Raw genomic sequence first — 22,368 nt, forward strand, 5'->3', positions numbered from 1 at the left:
TCTTATTCATAGTGGATCAGCTTTCCAGAGCTTCTTCTCAACATCTTTGTTTTGAGGCCTGTGTTCAGATCATCTCATAAAAAATTTAACCACCCACCATGAAAGTGATTTATTAGGTGGGATCTAGCAGCAACAGCAGCAGCAGCAGCATCTCCATCAGCCTTTCCTTGGAGCACCAGTGAACTTGGCCAGAGTCAGCGGAGAGCAAAATGATCTCTGCAATGGTGTGCACTGTTGGCACCTAGCTCCTGGTGCTGAGCATGCTTCCACAGAGGGCTCTGACTGAAGGTGACCCAGAGAACATCCAAGAATTCGGATATGGGGGCTTTCTGTTTTTTTGTTTGTAGCTAGAACAGGTAGGAAGAATGAACTCTGCTTTTCTTAGCATGAAACAAATTTACTGTGGTTTTCTTGTCTTTAATCATTAAAGATCTGCATTGATGAAATAACATAAGAAGAATAGCTTAACTTCACTCTCAAATTATATCTTTCTGATTCTCCTCTGTTCTGAGGACTATGTATATATGGCACAAAAAGCATTTGCAATCCATTCCTGGATTTTGAAGCAGGATGCAATCCCAGTTTTTAAGTCATGTAAAGTATAAGAAAAATACCAATAACTCTGAGGGGGAAATCCTATGAAAATAACCTATGAAAACAAATGAAGTTATCAATTGTCAAGGACTCAAGGAGATTGTCAAGGACTCAAGGAGACAGACAGATGGATAGATAGGTAGATATTTCTAGTATCTATAGATCTATTTATTATATTATATTATTATGTTATATAATAAATATGTAATAACTAGAAATGAATGCTTCTAATTCATTATTAGAAGTGAATACAAAAGTTGTAATTAGGCATTTATATATACTTTTATAAATGTGTATATAAATGCCTTATAAAATAGTAAATAAAATATTATTTTATTTCCTGGAAAGGTGCCAGGAAATAAAATAATAATAACAATATACTACATTTTTACTATAAGAAGGAATAAATAAATTTTCATGCCCTTTAAATATTGAACAATTGCTATCTTTTGGTTGAATAAAATGAAAGCCAATTGGCCTAAATTCAACAACCAAACATTGACTGAGAACTTACTGTCTGGCTGACACGGGGATACAAAGATGAGTAAGAGACAGTCCTTGCTCTTGGAGCACATCATCTGTTGGGGAGGATGATGAACAGCAAATGCTGATGACGTACCATATGGTAAACTCTAAAATCAGGGTATGTATACGTTGCGATGATAACACAGGTTAAGGGGCAATAAATTCCAACTTAGAGATCAAACAAAGCTAGTGAGAGAGGCTCCATTTAAGTTGTGCCTTAAAGCAGGAGTCCACAACCCCTGCGCCACAGAGCAGTACCAGTCCATGGCCTGTTTGAAACTGGGCCACACAGCAGGAGGTGAGTGGCAGGTGAGTGAGCGCTACCACCTGAGCTCTGCCTCCTGTCAAATCAGTGGCAACATTAGATTCTCACAGGAGGAAGAACCCTACTGTGAGCTGCGCATATGAGGGATCTAGGTTGCACGCTCCTTATGATAATCTAATGCCTGATGATCTGTCACTGTCTCCCATCACCCCCAGATGGGACCATCTAGTTGCAGGAAAGAACGCTCAGGGCTGCCACAGATTTTACATGCTGGTGAGTTGCATAATTATTTCATTATATATTACAATGTAGTAATAATGGAAATAAAGTATACAATAAAACTAATGCACTTGAGTCATCCCGAAATCTTCCTGCTCCCTCCCCTCCAGTCCATGGAAAAATGTCTTCAGCAAAACCAGTCCCTGGTGCCAAAAAGGTTGGGGGCCACTGTCTTAAAGGATGTGCAGGAATTTCTCAGATTGGAGATGAGGTGGGAAGGAAGTGAGTGCAGGACTGGGTCAAGAGGACAGAATGCAAGTAAGAGGAACATAATGAGCAGCAAGACTGAGACTGGGGTACACACACCAAAGAACAATGCGAGGAAGGGAATGCAAACGTGAGTGTTTGGGGTGTTCTAGGAACCAGGTCCAGTATGCCTAAAGCATGAGGGAGGCAGGGTGCTTAAAGAGAGGAGTGGCCAATGCAGAGTGTGGCTTTTGAAGGTTTTGCCAAAAGAGTTTGGGGCAATTTTTAAAATTGGAATATGGTTATTTAATCATTTATTTAAATCTACTTAGCCTACTCTACCTTCTACAAGGCAATTTCTGCTTGCGTGACGTGGTGGGAATTGTCATTTTGCATACAGAGGTTCAAACCTTTTCCTGCCATCAAGTGATTCAGGCTGAAGTTGGAATGAAGATAAACAAGCATGTTATCATGTTCAGAATGACAAGAGCAACAATAAAAGCAAGCACTGAGAGCTATGTGCACACATAGGGAAAATGTCTAGGGAAGGCTGTCTAGAGGTGAAAACATGTAAGCTGAGCTTAATACTAATAGCTTGTTAGGAATGAGCTATAACAGATGAAGAAATGGGGGTGGAGCATTCTAGGCAGTGGAGGTAGCTTGGGAACAGTCAAAGAAGTATGAGGGGAGTCATGGAATGTTTGATGAGCTTCATGTAGCTCACAGCATAGGGTAGAGTGTGGGAAGAAAGAAGCAAGAGCAGAAGCTGGAGATAGAAAAAGACTTAGTGATGAAAGGGTTTGTATGCCACATGAAGAACTTCACATTTCATCCTGAAGGTTATGGGGAATCTTTGCATAAATTTAATAATCACTTTTTGAAATGTCAAAATTTACCTTGGAACAGTGGATGGAGGCAGGAGGATGTGTTAGTAAGGGATGGCAGTGCCGCACACAGAGGATGATCAGGAAGTTAGAGGCAGAACCGAAGGCAGTGGGGATGACAGTGAAGGGGGCTGCTGGAAATGATTTGGAATGCGGGCTTGGAAACAAAGAAGGTCTGGGGAGTCGCAATAAGGAGGAAGCCGTCTCCAGGGGTTCTCTGTTGGACAACTGGGCAGACATTGATGTCACTCAAGTAGAGGGGGCAAGGAACAGTCCAGGTGAGGGATAAGGGAGAGCTAAAATAATTAATTAGGTTTGGGATTTGTTTGATACAGGAAACAAAGAGCTCTGGGGCTCCAGGGAAATGTGGATGCACAGAGTTCATGATGAAGTTGGAAGTTTAATGTTACCCAGGCTTACCTGGTATTTCGTGGCTCTCTGTAAGATGTCAGCCATAGTGACACCTCTGTCTTTCCTAACATAGCAATTCATCCACATATTCTGTCTGTAGTGTACCTAATGCTAGAGAGAGCTCATGGAGTAATATGAATCACATACAAATTTAAATTTCTGAAAATGTATATGGTAACATATCCTTGACTTTTGTTAATTTCATTTTGTTGTCTCATCAGCTATTTTCATTGAACTTTCAGACTTATTTGTATTTTTCTTATACAGTACTTTATATGACTTTTTAAAACTGGGATTGTGCCATGTTTCAAAATTTAGGAATGGTTTGCAAATGCCTTTTATGTCATTTTACTAGAATATTGTGTTCTGTCTTCTTGTATTCAACTGCATGCATGTTTCCACTTTTAAAATAAGTGTTTTTTGGGATATCCAAATCCCCAACATCTGAATAGAGGTTGTTCACAAAAATAGTAAAATAATTTTAAGTTATATCTAAAATATACTATACTGTACAGTCAATTTTCATTCATTAAAAATCAGCTTTTACTTTATTGATCCTTACTGGGAAATTCATGTATTTAAAGGTAATAAGGAGTTAATATCCTAACTCTGGATGGAGTTACAAACACTTACTAGACCCTCATAGCACTGTATCTGACTGAAAGTTCAGTATGTGAAGCTTGACACCTTGTGCATTTATCACAGCATGACTTTTGGAAAGGATGCAGGTGTTTGGGTGTGCATGTTTGGGTCCAGATGTGGTATTCTAGCTGCTAATCAAATAAAAATGCTGAAGGCAGAGCATCTCCTTCATTCTTCCACTTTATTCCTAAATGAATCCAATGGCTGCTGTATAGGATTCCCTGTAGTCCCCACAAGCACTGCTTTTTCAGAAGCAAAGAAGCCTGGATAACTCTCCCAGCAGCTTCTTAGGATTCTGTCAATTCATGTGGCAAGTTCCACAAAAGGCTGTGGAACTCGCACCAGGGAAGGAGGAGAGAGAAGGGTGTACTTCTCTCTTTCCATATGTTGCAGAGAAAAGGCAGAAGAGGGCGCTTTCTGGTGGGGCATAAAAGAGTAAGTTGTAAGATGTGTCTCAGGGAAGCTGAGACATTTGCCCCTGATTTATGTCTGTTAACTTACTGACAACTGTGATGGGCTTTGTCTATGGGGGTTTATTTTTCTCTGTTTTTCAAAATGAAAATGATTTTTCATATCTTTATTCTAAAAGTCCTACATTCTTATTGAAAAGCATACACAATACAGAAAAATAAAAAGCAAAAAGAAACTAATAATTACAGAAATAATTTATCATACAAAAATCCTACTGTAAAAAGATTTTTTCTGTGCCTATAAGCATAATATTAACAACAAAATTAGATAATACCATAACTGGGTTTGGTGCCATGTTATTTTATTCTATAATCCCCCAATGACATCTCACATTATCAATGAATATACAGCTACATCACCATTTTTATTGGCTATATAGATTTTTATAGAGCTTTACTAGGATTTGTTATTACAAACACTGTTATAAAGTCATATACATACATCTTTGTACACTTGTTTGATTATTGCTTCTAAAACAGCTTTATTAAACATTGAATAAATACAAAAGAATATGTATAATGTACATAAAATGTAAAGGATAAATATAAAATGTTTGCTTTTTTGTGCCAATCTTTCTATGTTTTGCTTTTTCCTCTTCCTTTTTGGCCTTTTACTAAATAAGACTTTCTTCATTTCATTTTTTTTTTTCTCTTCTGCTGGTTTGGAATTTATGTGCTTTGTTTCTATTGTTTTACTAGTTACCCTAGAAATCTTAACATCAGTTCTTATTTAGGTTTAAAATTAATATATTTATGCTGGGCATGGTGGCGTGTACCTGTAGTCCCAGCTCCTTGGGAGGCTGAAGTAGAATTGCTTGAGCTCAGGAGTGTAAGTCCAGCCTGGGCAACATAGCGAGCACCCGTCTCTTTAAAATAAATAAATAATAAATAAAATGAATATGTTTACTTTCCTTTCTCTTAGATAACTTTATCTTTAGTCACTCTCCTTCTGACATTTTAGTATTTTAATTTTCTAATTAAATTTATAATCTCATAATTAGGTATATAATTATTGTTTTATACTATAATGCTTATTTAGACTTACCTATGCATTGACGCATTCTTTTCTATACTTCAAACCTTGCAGTAGAATAACTTTCCTCCTTTCCAAATCATATCCTTTAGAATTTCCCCCATGAGGGAGACATTCTTTTATTGAAGATAAATTCTTTTATTCTTGTATGAAAATGCCTTATTTTGCCCTCCTTTTTTAAAAAACAGCTTTTATAAGATATAATCTGCCTATCTTAAATTATCTCATTTTCAGTGGACAATAAATGATTTCTAGTAAGTTTAGTACTGCAATATAATGTTAGAACATTTCCATCACTCTAAAAAGAAATGTTGGGCTCATTTGCGCCCAACTGTCATCCCCAGCCTCGGGCAACTGCTACTCTACTTTCTGTCTTTGTAAATTTGCCTTTTCTGGAGATTTTGCATAAGTAGAATTATACACTATGTGGTCTTTTATGTCTGGATTTTTTTCACTTAACAATGTTTTGAAAGTTCATCCATGTTGTAGCATATATTAATACTTCCTTGGTTTTTTATTGTCAAATAGTATTCCAGTGCATAAATATACCACATTTTGTTTATGCATTCACCAGTTGATGAATAGTAGGGCATGTTCTACTTTGGGGCTATTAATAACAATACTGCTGTGAACATTCATGTGCAAGTCTTTGTGTGGACATGTCTTTTCATTTCTCTTGTGTTGATAACTAGGAATGTAGTTATTGGGTCATTGGGGCATAATCTCTTCTTAACATTTTAAGAAAGTGTGGAACTGCTTTCCAAAGTGACTGCACCAGGCTGGGAGCAGCAGTTCATGCCTGTAATCCCAGCACTTTGGGAGGTCAAGGTGGGTGAATTGCCTGAGCTCAGGAGTTCAAGACCAGCCTGGGAAAAATGGTGAAGCCCCTCTACTAAAATACAAAAAATTAGCTGTTTGTGCTAGTGCCCACCTTTGGTCCCCATTACTCAGGACGCTGAGGCATGAGATTTGCTTGAACTGGGGAGATGGAGGTTATAGTGAGCACTACTGCACTACAGAGTAAGACTCTGTCTCAAAAACAAAACAAAACAAAAGTGACTGCACCATTTTACAATTCCTCCAGCAATTACAAAGGTTCAAGTTTCTCCACATCCTTGCCAATATTTGTTATTGTCTATCTTTTGATCTGAATCATTCTTTGTAAGTGTGAAGTGGTATTACATTGTGGTTTTAATTTGCTTTTTTCTAATAAATAATGAGACTGAACATCTTTTCATGTGCTTATTGACCATCTGTATTACTTCTTTGGTGAAATGTTTATTTAAATATTTTTTCTTGTCTTCATTCTTGAAAGAGAGTTTTGTTTGGCACACAATTATAGGTATGTAGTTATTTTATCCTAACACATAGAAGACACTATGACATTTTCTTGTGGATTTCACTACTGCTGTTGAGTAATTGACTGCCAGTGTAGTTGTTATTTCTTTCCAGATAATCTATTCTTTCTCTCTGGCTGCTTTTAAGATGTTCTTTTGGTTTTTGGTATTCTACAGTTTTACTGTGTTGTATCTACATGTAGATTTCTATTTTTTGTTTATTTGTCCTATTTTTGACTCATTGATTTTGCTGAACTTGAGAATTCAAGTCTTTCATCAATTCCTAGTCATTACTTCATTACTTATTTTTCTCTTTTTTTTCTCCATCTTTCTGAAACTTTGCTAAGATGTATATTAGAGCCTCTCACCTTGGACTACATGTCTCTTAATCTCTCTTTCATATTTTCGATTTATTTATCCTCTGCATTGTTCTATGTAAAGTCTTCAAATCTATTTTCCAGTTTTCCTCTTCTTTCTTTGGCTGTATCTAATCTTCTGTTCAACCCATTATAAGCTGTTATGGTAGGCAGCATCATGGATCCCAAAGATGTCCACATCCTAATCCAAAGAACCTCTGAATATGTTATATTATGTGGCAAAAAGGACTTTATAGGTGTAATTTAGGTTAAGGACCTTGAAATAGGGGTGTTAACCTAGACTATCTATGGAGTCCCAACATAATAACAAGAGCCCTTAAAAGTGGGAGAGGGAGGCAGAAGAATGGGTCAAAAGATGAAATGGAAGCAGAAGGAGGAAAGAGTCCAAGTGTGAGAGGGGTTTGGCTTGCCATTACTGGCTTTGGAAATATAGAAAGTGAGCCACAAGCCAAGAAGTGCAGGTGGCATCTAGAAGCTGGGAAGTGCCTTCAGTTGACAGCAAGAAATCAGGTACCTCAGCCCTGCAACCTCAAGGAAGTTAATTCTGCCAACAATCCAAATGAGCAAGGAAATGGATCTTCTACATCCTACAGAAAGGAAGCCAGCCTTGCTGATGTGTTGATTTTAGCCCAGTGAGACCTGTGTCATATTTAGCACCTACAGAGCTGTAAAATAATAAATTTGCCTTGTTTTAAGCTGATGATTTTGTGGCAATTTGTTACAGCAGCAATACCTTGTATAGGTTTTATATTTTAGTTATGTTTTATTTCTGAAAGTTCTTTTTGGCTCTTTTTCAAATATGCTATTCATGTTTATAGTTTCCTCTTTAATACTTATATTTTCAGTCCCTTTCTAAAACTCTTCAATATCACAAATACAGTACTTTGTAATATGCAGCTAAAAAGTCACTAAGATCTCTACAGGTCTGATTCTGCTTTCCGTTGTTTCTTCTGGCTTTTTCTCACAGTGTCTCATTTCCTTATAATGTTTTTAACTTTTGGTTTTGAACTTATGTCTATTGGAAATTAACTGTTGGCTTATTTGAGACCTGAGTCAAAGGTATATGGCTCCAGGGAAGAGTTGCATTTAGTTCCATCAGGTGCCACCTAAGACTTCTTGGGACCATCTTAAAATAAATTATTGGATTGAGCATTTCCAAGTTGCACAAGTAATATGAATAAATGTTAACTAATGTCACAAACATGGTGAATTAAGAATTTTCAGAAAAGATTTTCTCCCCACCTAGTGCCAAACTACATAGAACAAGTTACCTACCCTCTTCTTCTGACAGGCGGAGGTTACTTTCTAGTTTACCCTTATACTGAGGTTGTAGCCCTGTGGGGTTCCAGATTTATGTAGGAATTTTCTGTTATATTTTCTACCTCAGGTATGAGGGCTTCTCCCCTGTCTCATTGTACTATCTAAACAGAAACTCAGAAACACCAGAGTTAGTTGAATACCCCAGGGTAAAATCTGGCTTTATGTCTCTGGATTCCAGCATTCACTTTGTATTTCATTTGACCCTGCGGATTTTTTTTATTGTCTTGCCACTTCAGTGATGTTTTTAAAAGGATGTTTTTCATATCTCCTCCAGAATTTTTAGTTGTTTCAGAAGGGTGGTTCACAGTCACATTTGCACCATACTATCAGAAATGGAAATGTCAAATGTCTCATTCTTTTTAAGGTTGAATTCTTAGGTATAGAATTGCTACATTAAAAGGTATGCAAGTATGAAATTCGGATATATATTTCCATATTGCAATGGCTTGTTTTCTGTTCAAGAAAATAAAACAGAAAAACAAGTCATTAATTTCAAGTATTTTCTGAATCCCTTTTAGATTTGCCTCTCACATCTACAAAAGGAAATATGAATGTGGTTGACATCTAGACAAGAGACAAAAATTAGCAAACAAAACAATAACCCTCCAAAATAAAATTATGTGAAGTTTATAGATGGTAAATTAGGAGTTCAGAAAAGGCTGAAAATTTTAAATCTGACTATGTCACACCTGGTTAGGGAAATCTTCAGTGGCTGCCCATTGCCTTTAGGGTGGTGTTCAGAATCCTACAAATACCCATATAACTTTGCATGGTCTGGCCCCTGCCTCTTCTCCATCCTCATCGCTCCTCCTAACTCACTGGCTCCAACCTCACTGGCCTTATCTCTGTTCCTCAAATACACTGAAATCCTTTTCACCCCTACCCTTACTTCTTATCCGAATGTCCTTCTCTGCCTCCCAACCCACCGTACTTACTGGCTGACCTGTTCATCCTTCTGGTCTCGGCTTACATGTGACTTTTTAACTTTCACTGATCTTCTAGTGTGAATTTCCACCAACACACACACACACACACACACACACACACACCACCCCCGCTCCCATACACACACATGCATTCCTACCAAAATGTCCAGATAACTGGTCAACTCAGCATCTCAGGGACCGAGACTAAGTCATGCATCTCAGAGTATCTGGTCAACCTGAAAGCAAGCTAGACAGTGAGAATGAGAGAATCAAAACTCTATGAAAGCATCCTGTTATTTTCCTCCACAGCACTTACTAGAATAGGATTGTCAAATATCTATTTCCTTCACTAGAAAACAGAATGATGTCTCTTCCCTGCCATATTCTAGAACTTAGCTCAGTGCCAGGTACATAGTAAATCTTTATTAAATAAATGGATTTAAAGATGCATGGCTGCATTTGAACAAGTGGAGCTGATGCATGCCAGTAGATTTCCCTGGAAATCATAAAACCAGTAGAAAAATGAGAAAACAAAACAGAAAAGACCAAAAACTTTTAATAGTTGATAACACCACGAGGAAATCTGAGTGGTCCTCTTTGAGCCAACAAACTGTCCTACAATGATAGACTCTCATGACCAGTCTATAGCAGGGAAGAATGAAAGGAGATGTGCTCATTGTTCAGCATGAGGTGGTTAGGTTAGCTACAACCAAGATGGTGAAGCAGTGATTTGGATAGCCAGGGATGTTTTGGGGTCTCTTTCCTTGAAGATGGAGAGTGTTTCATTTCACTGATGTTCTTGATGTCCTATTAGGAGGCAGCAGAATGGATCTCAGTTTTTTTCATTCCTCTAGGTTAATGGTAGTTAACTTTTCTTCTCCCCCTTTTTTTTGTTTTTGTAGCTTGCTTTGGTTTAAGTGATTCTATTAGTTCATTTTAGCTTTGACAATTATCTCTTATGTATTTTCCTGTTACATTCTGAACAGTTCACTCTTTTTGCTAGGTTTCAGAGTAACACTGCTTCTGCTGTTCTTGAAACAATTACCAACATTCAACCCAAAGAGAGTGGAGGTGGTGTGGGAGAAACCCGGGAAGCCATTGTTTATAGATTATCTGAAGATATGCTGAGTAAACTGCCTCCTGATTATGTTCCTCATGAGGTAAGCCTTGCTGCTTTCCCACTGGTGTGCAGGGTTATTTGTACATTTAAACAATAAGTCTGATTACCATGAAAAGCAAGAATCTACCTGTTAGTGACTATGTGGTAGATTACCTGTGTGATAAATTTTGACTATATTACCAACCTCTGCATCTCTCATTGTTCACATAACCTATTTCTCTCTCAAAACATCAGAAGAAAACATTTTCCATGATGTGTTTTTGTTGCATTCCTTTAAAAATTCCTTCACAAGTTAATTCCTCCTCAATCAAAGTTTTCCCAGTGACCCAGTTATATATGAATTTCTACAATGCCTTAAACTGTGCTAAAAAAACAATGAAATCTTTGTGGCCAAAAAGCGATGGTGTTGGTGATTTGGTATTCTTTACGATGTTCCAAGTGTTTTAACTGTTGGTAGATGACCCCCCCATTTACTCCATTGATTTTTAATCACTTCTGAAACTCATTGAATAGGGTATAACAATTATACCTATTGGAGATATTATTATTCATATAAGCACCCCATTACCAATCTGAAGCTTTCTAAGAACCACACTTATTCATTCATTAGAATGGGGTCACATGGGACAGTAGCTGTGTTTTTGAGCACTCATTACAAGCCAGGCCCTGTCCTAAGTGCTCCATACACATTATGACACTCAGTGCCCAGGACAGCACCAGCAGAAACCAAACTAAGTTGCAGAGCAAGAATTTGAACACAAAGTGATCTAACTCTAGAACCTGCAGTCTTAACTAGTTTTAGCATGCAACAAGTGTCCCAACAATAAAAAGTGTTTTGTTGCCTCTTAAAATAATTCTTGTTTCCATTGTGTAGATAGGTACCAAGACCTTTGGTTAATATATTGAAATAAATAGCTTCATGTAGGGATAGTTATAGTAAGGGGAGAATTTTTTTTTTCCAGACAGAGTCTTGCTCTGTCGCCCAGAGCACTTATTGGCTCACTTCAACCTCTGCCTCCCAGGTTCAAGTGATTTTCCTGCCTCAGCCTCCCGAGAAGCTGAGATTACAGGTGCATGCCACCACACCCAGCTATTTTTTTTTTTTTTTTAGTAGAGATGGGGTTTCACCACATTGGCCAAGATGGTCTTGAACTCTTGACCTCGTGATCCTGCTGCTTTGGCCTCCCAAAGTCCTGGGATTACAGGTGTGAGCCACTGCACTCAGGCAAGAAAATTATTTTTAAATGGATAAATATTGTAAGTATATACTTTCAATAGTTTAATTGATATGATCTTAAAAAAAAAAACAAGGCAGCATACTTGCCTTCAAAGATTTTTAATACTGGCATGTGAAGGTGAGATAACACTCTCTTTGTGACTATACCACAGGGCTGCTGTTGCCAGGGAAAAGGTTTAAGACCTTGTGATAATTTGAGCTGTCCAGTCTTGGTTGGGGCCACTTCACCAACAAGACCTCTGTCTTGGCAATTACTTCTGCAGAAACTGAGCATCAGGGATGTAATTAAATGTATTCCTATATGGGAAAGAGTTTGCACTAAGAAACATCTAAAACTTGCTGTTTCAAAATCACTTACTTTTTAGTGTCTTATTTTATAAAGATATCTGCTCTTGAATGTGTGGCTGTAAAGTGAATTTTGTAAATCAAAATATAATTATACCATTGACTTCTATAGTAAAAATGAAGCTACATTATTGTAGAAAAAACTACCTGGCCCCAGAAACATAATGAAAATGCTATATAAGACTATAGCAAGTCTTTTATTAATAAAATATTTTATTAATAAAATACTTCATTTTATTAACAAAAAGACAATTTTAGGCTGGAGCAATAATTATACTCGAAATCAGGTTTAGAATTACATTTTCTAGGGTTTAAGGTTTTCCTAAGCATGTCTCCATCTCAAAGTTTTCTTTTTAAAACTCTAAGCAGGTCAAAGGGATTTGTTTGAAACTATTAATATACTAGAGATACCTGGGCTATTGAATTGATATTGTAGTCAATGCCTGCGCTTTATTTTCTACTCATGGGATTGTGAAAGTATTTCTATAATTTTCCTTTTCCCTAAGAGTGAATTTCCACTCTTGAGATGGATTGATTTAAAGGGAATTATATATATATATATGTGTGTGTGTGTGTGTGTGTGTGTGTGTGTGTGTGTATAAATATATATATATATATATGCTATTCAACCACTGGAGGTTGAAGGACTTGCGATGCAGGTGAGAACAAGGTACTAGAAACTGCAAAAATGTAGGCTCTAGAACCAAGAATTTGGGCGAGTAGCTGAAGGTTGCTACAGACTGGGTTAGGGACCTCCACTGGCACACTTGACTGTGATTTTAATATAATTTGTCCCACCTGCATAGGTAGTCCTATTCAGGCAGCTTATTTTGTATCTGAGCTCAGTATTATATCTCCTTCCTTTTTGTGTTTTCCCTCTTCCTCTCTTGCTCACTAGAAACAACCCAATTGCAGTAAACATAGGTGTCCCTTGCTGGAAGAAAACTTCTGCACCATGCTAGAGGCCTGTTCTATAAAAGGTGGAGGACGATTCAAATGACTCAAGCCCATCTGTCTCTAACATTCCAGGCCTCACGAGGGGGCAGTGTGCATCTCTGGCGGAGAATCCTGCAGTTCCTGGCCTCCTGTGATCCTTTGGGTTGATACCTCACTTGAAGTTCTCTCCCACTCCACGTGCCTGATACATCCTTGTTCCTTCAATTCCGGCATCTCTTTGATTGTGGCCAGCAGAAAGTTCAAATCCCTTTATGAGTTCCTGCCAGTATTTGTAGTCAATCTTTTCTTGGGCATATGTCACCAAATTGAAATGTGTGTATGGTATTGGCTTGTTTTCCAATAATCGTTGTATTTTATAGTTCCCACAGCCAGAGGCTTTTGTATTGATCTCTTCAAAATGGTCAATAAGTGCTACATCAAAAGGAAAAAATGACAGGTATTTAACTGGCTTTTCCACAAAATCAAATATTCTCATTGATTAGATTAGGAAACTCTCTTTAGCCGTCATAGCTAAGGCAACAATGATCTTTGGAAACTCTAGCTAATCCTATATATTGGTAACTGCTCTGTGAAGATTTTTGCTATATTAACTTTCTGTGACATTTCTATTAACTCTGCAAGCATAATGAAGAAAAAAATCCACAATATTCCTATGGAGGTTAAATTGCAAAAAGAATATTTAACTGACACCCATTACTTAATCATGTGAAAGGGAAAAAAGGTACAATTTTATTTCAGCTCTTTAAAGTACATTTTCAGTTATCAGCTGAGTACAATCAGTAGGAAATAAAAATCACTTTAGTTGAACAGTAGTGTTTGAAACCCAGGAAATGGGAAATTTAATGGCAAGTTTGGTTCTGCAAGAGATATTTTAGAGTTCATTTGGGTTGGTAGAGATATATCCAGAGGAAGAAAAAAAAATGAGAATGAAGAGGTCATTGGAAGAGAAATGACAGATGACAAAATCTCCTTCATCACATTGTTTACTTTGTTTTAGGTGAAATCTCGTTTGATAAAGATGGGACATCTTAATTCAATGAACATATTTCTTAGACAAGAAATTGACAGAATGCAAAGAGTCATTTCAATACTCCGCAGTAGCCTGAGTGATCTAAAATTGGCCATTGAAGGAACAATCATTATGAGTGAGGTGAGCTGTTATTACATCAGTAGGCATTTCCTTCTTTGTTGATGTTTCTTATTCACGTGTTTTTACTTTTTCTTCTCCAGAACCTGAGAGATGCCCTGGACAACATGTATGATGCTCGTATACCTCAGCTCTGGAAAAGAGTGTCTTGGGATTCCTCCACACTGGGCTTCTGGTTCACTGAACTTTTGGAAAGAAATGCTCAGTTTTCTGCATGGATATTTGAAGGGAGGCCTAATGTGTTTTGGATGACTGGTTTCTTTAATCCCCAAGGTATGTGCTCATAGGCGATTCGGCAAACTTGGAATCTGTGTGTTGTTGGATAGTAGCATTGTGTGATAAATGTATATGATATAAAACAACATGGAAGCATAGCTTGCTGGGTGCTGCACATAGCCTTTCAAAAGGAAAAGAACACAAATAATCCTTCTGTATTTGTTTTACAGATTCAGTCTGAAACTCTTCCTATCAGTTCTTTACAATGTGGTGGCAAAACCCTTCCTTTTTCTTTTCACCAACTTCATTAAACCATCATTCTGGGGTTAGGACACATGAAAGAGTAAAAACAAGTTTCTCCCTAACTTACAGTTTTTAAATGTTTGTGAAATGTCAAAAATGAAGCACCAAAAGTGCAAAAAGTTTTCTCACAGGGTTTAGAAAATTAGACCGATTTCAAAAATGACTGTGACAAAACTATACAGAGAATTTCAGGGGGTCTTCCCCCCACCTGCTCAGTTTTCTAGTTTTCTTTTTCTTTTTTACTGAAAGAGTGCTTTATAATTCTGCTTCTTTTATTCCTTCCTTCTAGAAATGTTTACTGAGAAAGTTAATGGCGTGATGTCATAGAGTTTGTAAGGTTCAGAAACATGACACATTTTTGTCTTACTAAAATATGGATAGATTTACTTTAAGTAATTCTTGGTGAAAATGAAGAAACGTTGAATTCCTTATGGTTCAGCAGCTTATGGCTACATTCGTAATAAAATTTTAGAGACATTCACACTTACAGATTTGGGATGAATTATTGCTTCTTGTAGCAATATGGATGCATCTCATAAAATAATGTTGAGCAAAGGAAACCAAACAGGAAACATTTCATGAGCTATGGTTCCATTTATACAGAGAGTAAGAATAGGCACAATGGCTCTATAGTGTTCAAAGTCAGGATAATGACTGTAGAAGGAAGGCAGTGACTAGAAAAAGGCACAAAGGGCCCAGGGCGGTGGCTCATGCCTGCCATCCCTGCACTTTGGGAGGCCAAGGTGGGCAAATTGTTGAGCCCAAGAGTTTAAGACCAGCCCAGGCAACATGGTGAACATCTATTTCTGCAAAAATCAAAATTAGCTGGGTGTAGTGGCATGCACCTGTAGTCCCAGCTACTTGGGAGGCTGTGGTGGGAGGATCACCTGATCCTGGGAGATCAAGGTTGCAGTGAACCGTGTGATCATGCCACTGCACTCCAGCCTAGGCAACAGAGTGAGACTCTATCTAAAAAATATAGAGAGACAGACAGACAGACAGACAGACACAGGGGACTTCTGGGGCCCAGGAATGTTTCATTTCTTGCTCTGGATAACGATTATGTGGCTTCATTGCCTTGATGAAAATTCCTTGGGTTTGCTCTATACTGGTGATTTGTTCAGGGTTTTTTTTTTTTTTTGTATAAATCATACTTTGATCAATATTATACATGAAAAATATGCATTTAATTGTCCTCCGTGTATGTGCATTCATTCACTTTATGCATTTTCCAATACCTTAAAAATACTTAAATTTGTAACACTAACCATGGTGATTTCTATGAACATATCAAATTATACATAATATTTTATAAAGTTGTAGCTTTTCAACTGTAAAGGGCAGCCCCCAGGTTTCACTTATCTATTTTTCTCCCAGAATTTCCATTGAACTGGGGGGAGGAATATTTTTTGTTATGGTTCTCAGATTTTGTGTGTCTACTTACGAGTCTCTTTCCTCTGTATGAGCCTCAATTTGAGTAAGTTGTCACCAGGTTATTTCTGGCTGGGGAGCCTGAAGAAATAGCATTTCACTTAATAAGGATTGTTTGACCACCTTCCATTTGCCAGCCCCTCTGCTAGGTACTTTTAGTGGAGAGAGATCTGAGACCTGGTTCCTGCCCTGAAGGAGCCTATAATCTGGTTGGTAAAGTCAGACACATCTGCAACCTTAATGCAATGTGATAAGCGCCCCACTGTATGAGAACTAAGTACCACAGTAGCCCAGAGGACAGAGAGATAAATTCTGCCAAGACCTTCACACAGGAAGCAATGAGTAGGGTTTGCAGAAGCAAGGATGCCAGAAAAAGAGCAGGGGCTTTTCATGCAGAGGTCTGAGCAAAAACAAGTCTTGTTCAGGGGAACAGGGAGACCAATGTGGCCAGGGCTCAGGAGCAGGGCTGAGGGTAGTGGGGAGTGAGGCTGTAGCATGAAAAGTCTTCCAGGGCCTCAGGGGTTGGGGCTGTATATCAGAAGGTAATCCCAGGAGAAGGCAAGTGATAGACTGGAATATGGAGGCCCAGTGCAATGAGATTCTTGCTAGGTTCAAGGAAGAGGGCCTGGGACCTTAACCAGGTGCTGAGGAGGGAACAGATTTGATGGCGTGATTAAATAGGATTCTCTGAGAAAGCAACGAGGGACAATGTAGGCTGAAGGCAAGGTAAAAGACGGAGCGTTCGAAGAGGGAGAAGAGGGGCAGGTAGGGCAGAGAAGCAGGGAGCACTACAAGGGTGTGTTGGCAGACTTGGAGTTGGGAGAGGTGTAAGGATCAATGATTTTCAAAAGTGTGAGGTTATTGAGTGTATTTTTGATATTTAGAAACCAAGGAAGCGGGGTTGGTTCATCCCTGGTTTTCCATAGACAACGAATACACATAATTTTTTTCAGTGATATTTTTTCCTTTTCATTCAAAATGTAAGTTAAAAAAGCAAAGCGTTAATATAAACTAATCTTTAATTTTTAATATTTGTTAAAAATGTTACAAACCAGAACAATACTTAAGGAAATACAAATGTAGATTTGCATGATATGGTTTGGCTCTATGTCCCCACCCAAAACTCATCTCAAATTGTAATCCTGGTGGTTTTCCATATGCTGCTTTCATGATAGTGAGTGAGTTCTCACGAGATCTGATGGTTTAGTAAGTGTTTGGCAGTTCCTCCTTCACTCTGTCTCTCCTGCCTCCATGTACGATGTGCCTGCTTCCCCTTCTGCCATGATTGTAAGTTTCTTGAGGCATCCCCAGCCATGCAGAACTGAGTCAATTTAAACCTCTTTCCTTCATAAACCACCCAGTTTCAGGTATGTCTATTTTTGGCATTGTGAAAAGGGACTAATACATCACATTTTAGTTAATGCCTTACTTGCCTTCATTTGTTAATATTACTAATCTTTTTTCTTCAGTTCTGCTTTCAAGTTAGACTTTGATTCTTTCTCTCAGGCCTCTCCATGTCTTGGAAAGCCCTAACTTATTCACACATCCTTCCCCTTTACACACAAACACACACATACCATTATCCATGACTGCTTTGTGTTAGTTGCATAAAAGACTGGAAGTCAGCTCTTCCTGCATGCTTATCACTTCTCTGCTCTCTTTCGTTCTCTTGACATGAGAACAGAAAATTACTTTCTGTTCCACCTCACTTGGCCAAATCTGGCAAACAAAGACTGCAGCAACTCCATACATGTTCCCAGGCAGTGTGCAAACAGATAGAGTCTTTTCCAACTGGAAGCTTACTGGACACTATTGGATATCAGCAATTGATTTCCCAACATGAATGTATCTCCTGAGTTTTATGTTCTTTAACCCAGTCCTCCCCAATGAAATAATTTCTTGCTTTGGTTCAGAACATTTAAGTAAATAGCTTTAAAAACAAACAAACAAAAAAAACCCTTACACATTTGAGCAAAACACAATGCAGTTTGCATAAAGGCCGTAGTTTCATCACAAATATATTTACAGTAATCAAAATCGCCTGGACCATGAAGAAGACTATGGAACACCTGCAAAAGTTTTATTCACGTATGACTGCTAATGTTTATAATTTTATAATGTAATGTGGCATCTGATACTGTTTAGTGTGTGTCCTTCATTGTCCCTCTGGTGGTTGCTCCACAGCCCTAAGTGACTTTGAGGCCCGTGCTACCTCAAGGACAAGTGACGTGCTTCGTTTGCCCCTGGTCAGCACCCGAGCTTCTGCTGTTTGTAGCACTGCAGTTTGCCTTATGGGTGGCCTGGTATTTTGTCTGTCACATTTGAAGAGGCTGAGTCAGCCACCGTGGAGCTCATCTGGCATTTTCAGCACCCCTCACAATCATTTCTGTAACAATTGATGAGCTCAACCCTGTGGCAATTAGATTGGATGATTAGAATAGTCAAACTCTCTATATCTGTGACACTGTGACAGTTTTTTTCAATGTGCAGCTTTTTTTCTGTGTGTGGATTTGTATCTCAGTGAGCTCTTCAGGCCAGAGGAAACTTTGTCCTTCACTGGGTTTTCCTAGCAGTTGTCAGTGGACATCTTCCCATGTTATTTAAAATTGTTTTTCTCAGGGGTCACAAAGGATAGCCTTGGTCTCTTTTTCCCATAGGTGTGCCTTTTCGGTGCATCATGTAATGTGATTTAGATTCTGGTGCATGAGCTTGCAAGTGTGTGCACATGTCTGTGCTGTGTGTGGGGATGTATTTAAACCCAAAGAATATGAGTTGCAATAACCCTGACTTCAAGCCAGGGTATTGACTGCCTTTCAGAACATCTTAATTGATAGCCATGCTTTGCCATTTGATGTTAGGTATGACTCACAGAGGCTGCTAATGAAATGGAGGCAGAGGCTGAGTGTGTTCCCCAGGTCTCACATCTCTGTAATGGATCGAACCATGCAGTCTTATTTTGCAAATGTTCAGCTTGATCTGGAGCTTGATGCCATTTAGATGCCAAACTGTGCCCACTTTTTTCTGTTACTTTTTCTCAGTGTCTTGACAAGCCACGTCAGTCTGTTGTGGGAGATGTCCGTGACAATTTCTTCCATAACGCAAATCAAGATTTTTCAGTTAGAGGCAATTTTGCTGGATCAAATAGATGGATCATTTTTGTCCTGTTATCTTGCATTTCTGTAAAAATAATCTACAACGTCTTGCCGGTGTGTGTGTTTTCAGGGAAACATCATCAACTAGCTACAATCTCTGAATGGTTGTCTCGAAGAGTTATAAAAGTCTGCCATTTGTGGAGCTGGGAAATTTTGCCAAGGGCTAATGGAACTTTAGGATTGGAAGGGACTGGGGGATAGCTTCTAATCTAGTAGCAAGTCTAAGCATGTCTCAGTGCTGCTGTTTGATGAATGAGAGCTACCCTTAACATCTTGGGAAATCTAGTTGAGTGGACCTCAAGGTCCTAAACTTAAACGTGAGTGATAGCACTAACCTGCTCTGTCTCCAAATCACAGAACTCTAGAAATGCCTCTGAGTGAATAACAACCTGTCCTCCTTGACTTTTTGTGTAAGTGGCTTTTGTGCACTGGCCTTAGACACAACCACATCTCTTATAATTCCAGTCTCTGAATGTGTGTACCTTGCTTACCAACCACTCATTTCCTTATAATCTGGCCGGGATCCATCACTGTACTGAAACGGCTCTCTCCACAGCCCTCATATCTAACAACCTCCCTGATGACATCATCGCCCTTGACTAGAGCTAGAATACCGATTCTGGCAACTCTCATGCCTCGGTTTCCATCCATGCCCCTCCTTGGACCTCTTTCTACCCCTCAGAGCTCACTTTGTGTGCTCTTCTCAGCAAGTTCTGTCCTTGGCCTCTGCCCCCTTGTTGATGACCTCAGCCTATGACTGACTCATACAGTGTCCCACTGTGGCATGCTCATTCCTCACTTGCACCTGCCAAGGTAGGAATTTCATCCTCCTGTGAATGTCACCAGAGCTATGATCTGCCCATCTTCCTCCCAAGCCATCCTTGCCAGGATTGTGCTGAGTGTGCTTGTGTACCATCCTCCAGGTCACCTGGGCTCTTGTGAGCGGGCTTCTCACGTCAAACAGTGTGAAAGAGGGAAACAAGGACAGCATAGTGTCGTGGAAGGCAAGGAGAGGGAGAATAGTAAGTAAGTAGTGGCAGGTGCTCCAAGAGAGCAAGTATGGCCAAAAATGGCCAGATGGATTTTCAATAAGAAGACCACTGGCAGAAGTCTCAGTGGAATAGGTGAGGTGCAGGAGTCTGATTTTGGGGTGCGTGAGTGAAATGAGGAAATGGAGATGGGATGAGTATAGATAACACGGATAATTCCCTCAAAACATTTGGCTATGAAGAGGATAAGCAAGTTGGTGGAGTAGGTATAAGAATAAAACGTTTTCTTTCTTTCTCTTTTAGTGATAGGAGAGGCTCGAACTTGTTCAAATACTGGTGGGAAGGAGAAAGAAAGATAGAAAGGGAGTTGGGAGAGGGATGGAGGGAGGGAGAGAGAGCCCGACAATCTGAGGGAGGAGGTAAAAGAGGCAGGAGGGGGTGGACACAGCACTCACAAGTGGAGAGAAGTGCTCTAGGCAGGCCACACCTTGCACATTGTAACAACAGTAATAAGGAAGGAAGGGGCATAGATGCTCATGGTGATGGAGCATAGGTAGGCTTGCTGGCAGGAAGTTAAGGGCATTCCCATCTGATGCTTTCTACTCTCTGTCTGAAAAAGGAGGCGAGGTCCTCTTGAGAGCAAGAAGGTGTTGGTGGAGAGATTTTAAAAGAGTGGCAGAAGTTTGAGAAAGAGGGCCGTTGAGGGGGACAGGAAGTGGCTTTGAGAATTCTGTTGAGGCTCTCGATGGTGAACTGTGCTAATGGTGGCCTTGTGACGATTTCTGGTTTTATTCAGCAGCCTGGTTTAGATGTGAGAGAGGGGACATTTGGATTCATCTGGGATTGCAGTTTTGCCAGGCAAGAGATGAAAAGGATGGATCTGAACTAAACTGGGAAGGAAGTGAAGAAAAGGGGTGAGATTGAGGAGAGGGTCATAAAAAATGATGAGGCCAAGGGTCTGAGAGGTCAGGATGCTGACTGGGGTACTGGAGAGACCCAGGTATTGTCAGAGTGCTTAATGGGTGGGAGCAGATGTGTATATGGCAAGGACAGTGAGAGGAGGGGCATGTGGCCAGAGGCTGTGGTTGTCAGTGCAGCAGAAATTCCCATAAAGGGTGGACGTACAGCTGGGAAGGGCAGGTCTTTAAGGTTGAGCCAGGGCAACCTGGTGGAAGGTGGAAAGAATGTCCTGTGAAAAGGTGGAAAATCTGAGTTTGTCAACAGAGGGAACAGTGGAAAGGTTTGGAAGGCAGAGGAGAAGTGGGGGGTTGGTTAAAGGGAAAGGAAGAATGAACTAGCTCAAGGAAAAGGTAGTTCAGTGCAGGGAACTGCATCTTTAAATGTGGGACATGGTGGGTTTAGCTGATCCCAACCTTGCTAAGACAGGTAGTCCCAACTCTTGCATTTATACTGAAGTTTTGTGGGTTTTTTTGTACTTTAGGTTCTGGGGTACCTGTGCAGATAATGCAGGATTGTTGCATAGGTACATACATGGCAAGGTGGTTTGCTGCCTTCATCCTCCCATCACCTATATCTGGTATTTCTCCCTTCATTATCACTCCCCACCCTTCCCACCCCTGCTGTCCCCCCCCAGCCGCCCCCTACTGACCGCAGCGTGTGTTGCTTCCCTCCCTGTGTCCCTGTGTTCTAATTGTTCAACACCTGCCTATGAGTGATAACATACAGTGTTTGGTTTTCTGTTCTTGCGTCAATTTGCTGAGAATGATGGTTTCCAGATTCATCCATGTCCCCATGAAGGACACAAACTCATCGTTTTTTATGGCTGTGTAGTATTCCATGGTGTATATCTGCCACATTTTCTTCATCCAGTCTATTGATGATGGACATTTGGGTTGGTTCCAGGTCTTTGCTATCGTAAACAGTACTGCAATGAACATACTTGTGCATGTCCTTGCCTATGCCTATGTCCTGAATGGTATTACCTAGGTTTACCTTCTAGGGTTTTTATGGTGTTAGGTCTTATGTGTAAGTCTTTAATCCATCTGGAGTTAATTTTAGTATAAAGTGTCAGGAAGGGGTCTAGTTTCTGCTTTCTGCACATGACTAGCCAGTTTTCCCAACACCATTTATTAAACAGGGAATCCTTTCCCCGTTGCTTGTTTTTCTCAGGGTTGCCAAAGATCAGATGGTTGTAGATGTGTGGTGTTGCTTCTGAGGTCTCTGTTCTGTTCCCTTGGTCTATGTTTCTGTTTTGGTACCAG

At 39.5% G+C, this 22,368-nt stretch overlaps 1 protein-coding gene across 1 annotated transcript in view; it reads left to right on the plus strand.

The window, feature by feature from the left end:
• The window catches only part of DNAH8 (dynein axonemal heavy chain 8), a 353,446-nt gene that overhangs the window by 320,063 nt on the left and 11,015 nt on the right, over positions 1-22,368 (plus strand). Inside the window, exons 88-90 of the mRNA XM_032253336.1 lie at positions 10,253-10,409; positions 13,906-14,058; positions 14,139-14,328. Of these exons, the coding sequence (XP_032109227.1) occupies positions 10,253-10,409; positions 13,906-14,058; positions 14,139-14,328 (500 nt within the window). The remainder of the gene's footprint in view (positions 1-10,252; positions 10,410-13,905; positions 14,059-14,138; positions 14,329-22,368) is intronic.

The sequence above is a fragment of the Sapajus apella genome, unplaced genomic scaffold (genome assembly GCF_009761245.1).
Source record: "Sapajus apella isolate SASKATOON/1434 unplaced genomic scaffold, GSC_monkey_1.0 scaffold83, whole genome shotgun sequence".
In the NCBI taxonomy this organism is placed as follows: Eukaryota; Metazoa; Chordata; class Mammalia; order Primates; family Cebidae; genus Sapajus; species Sapajus apella.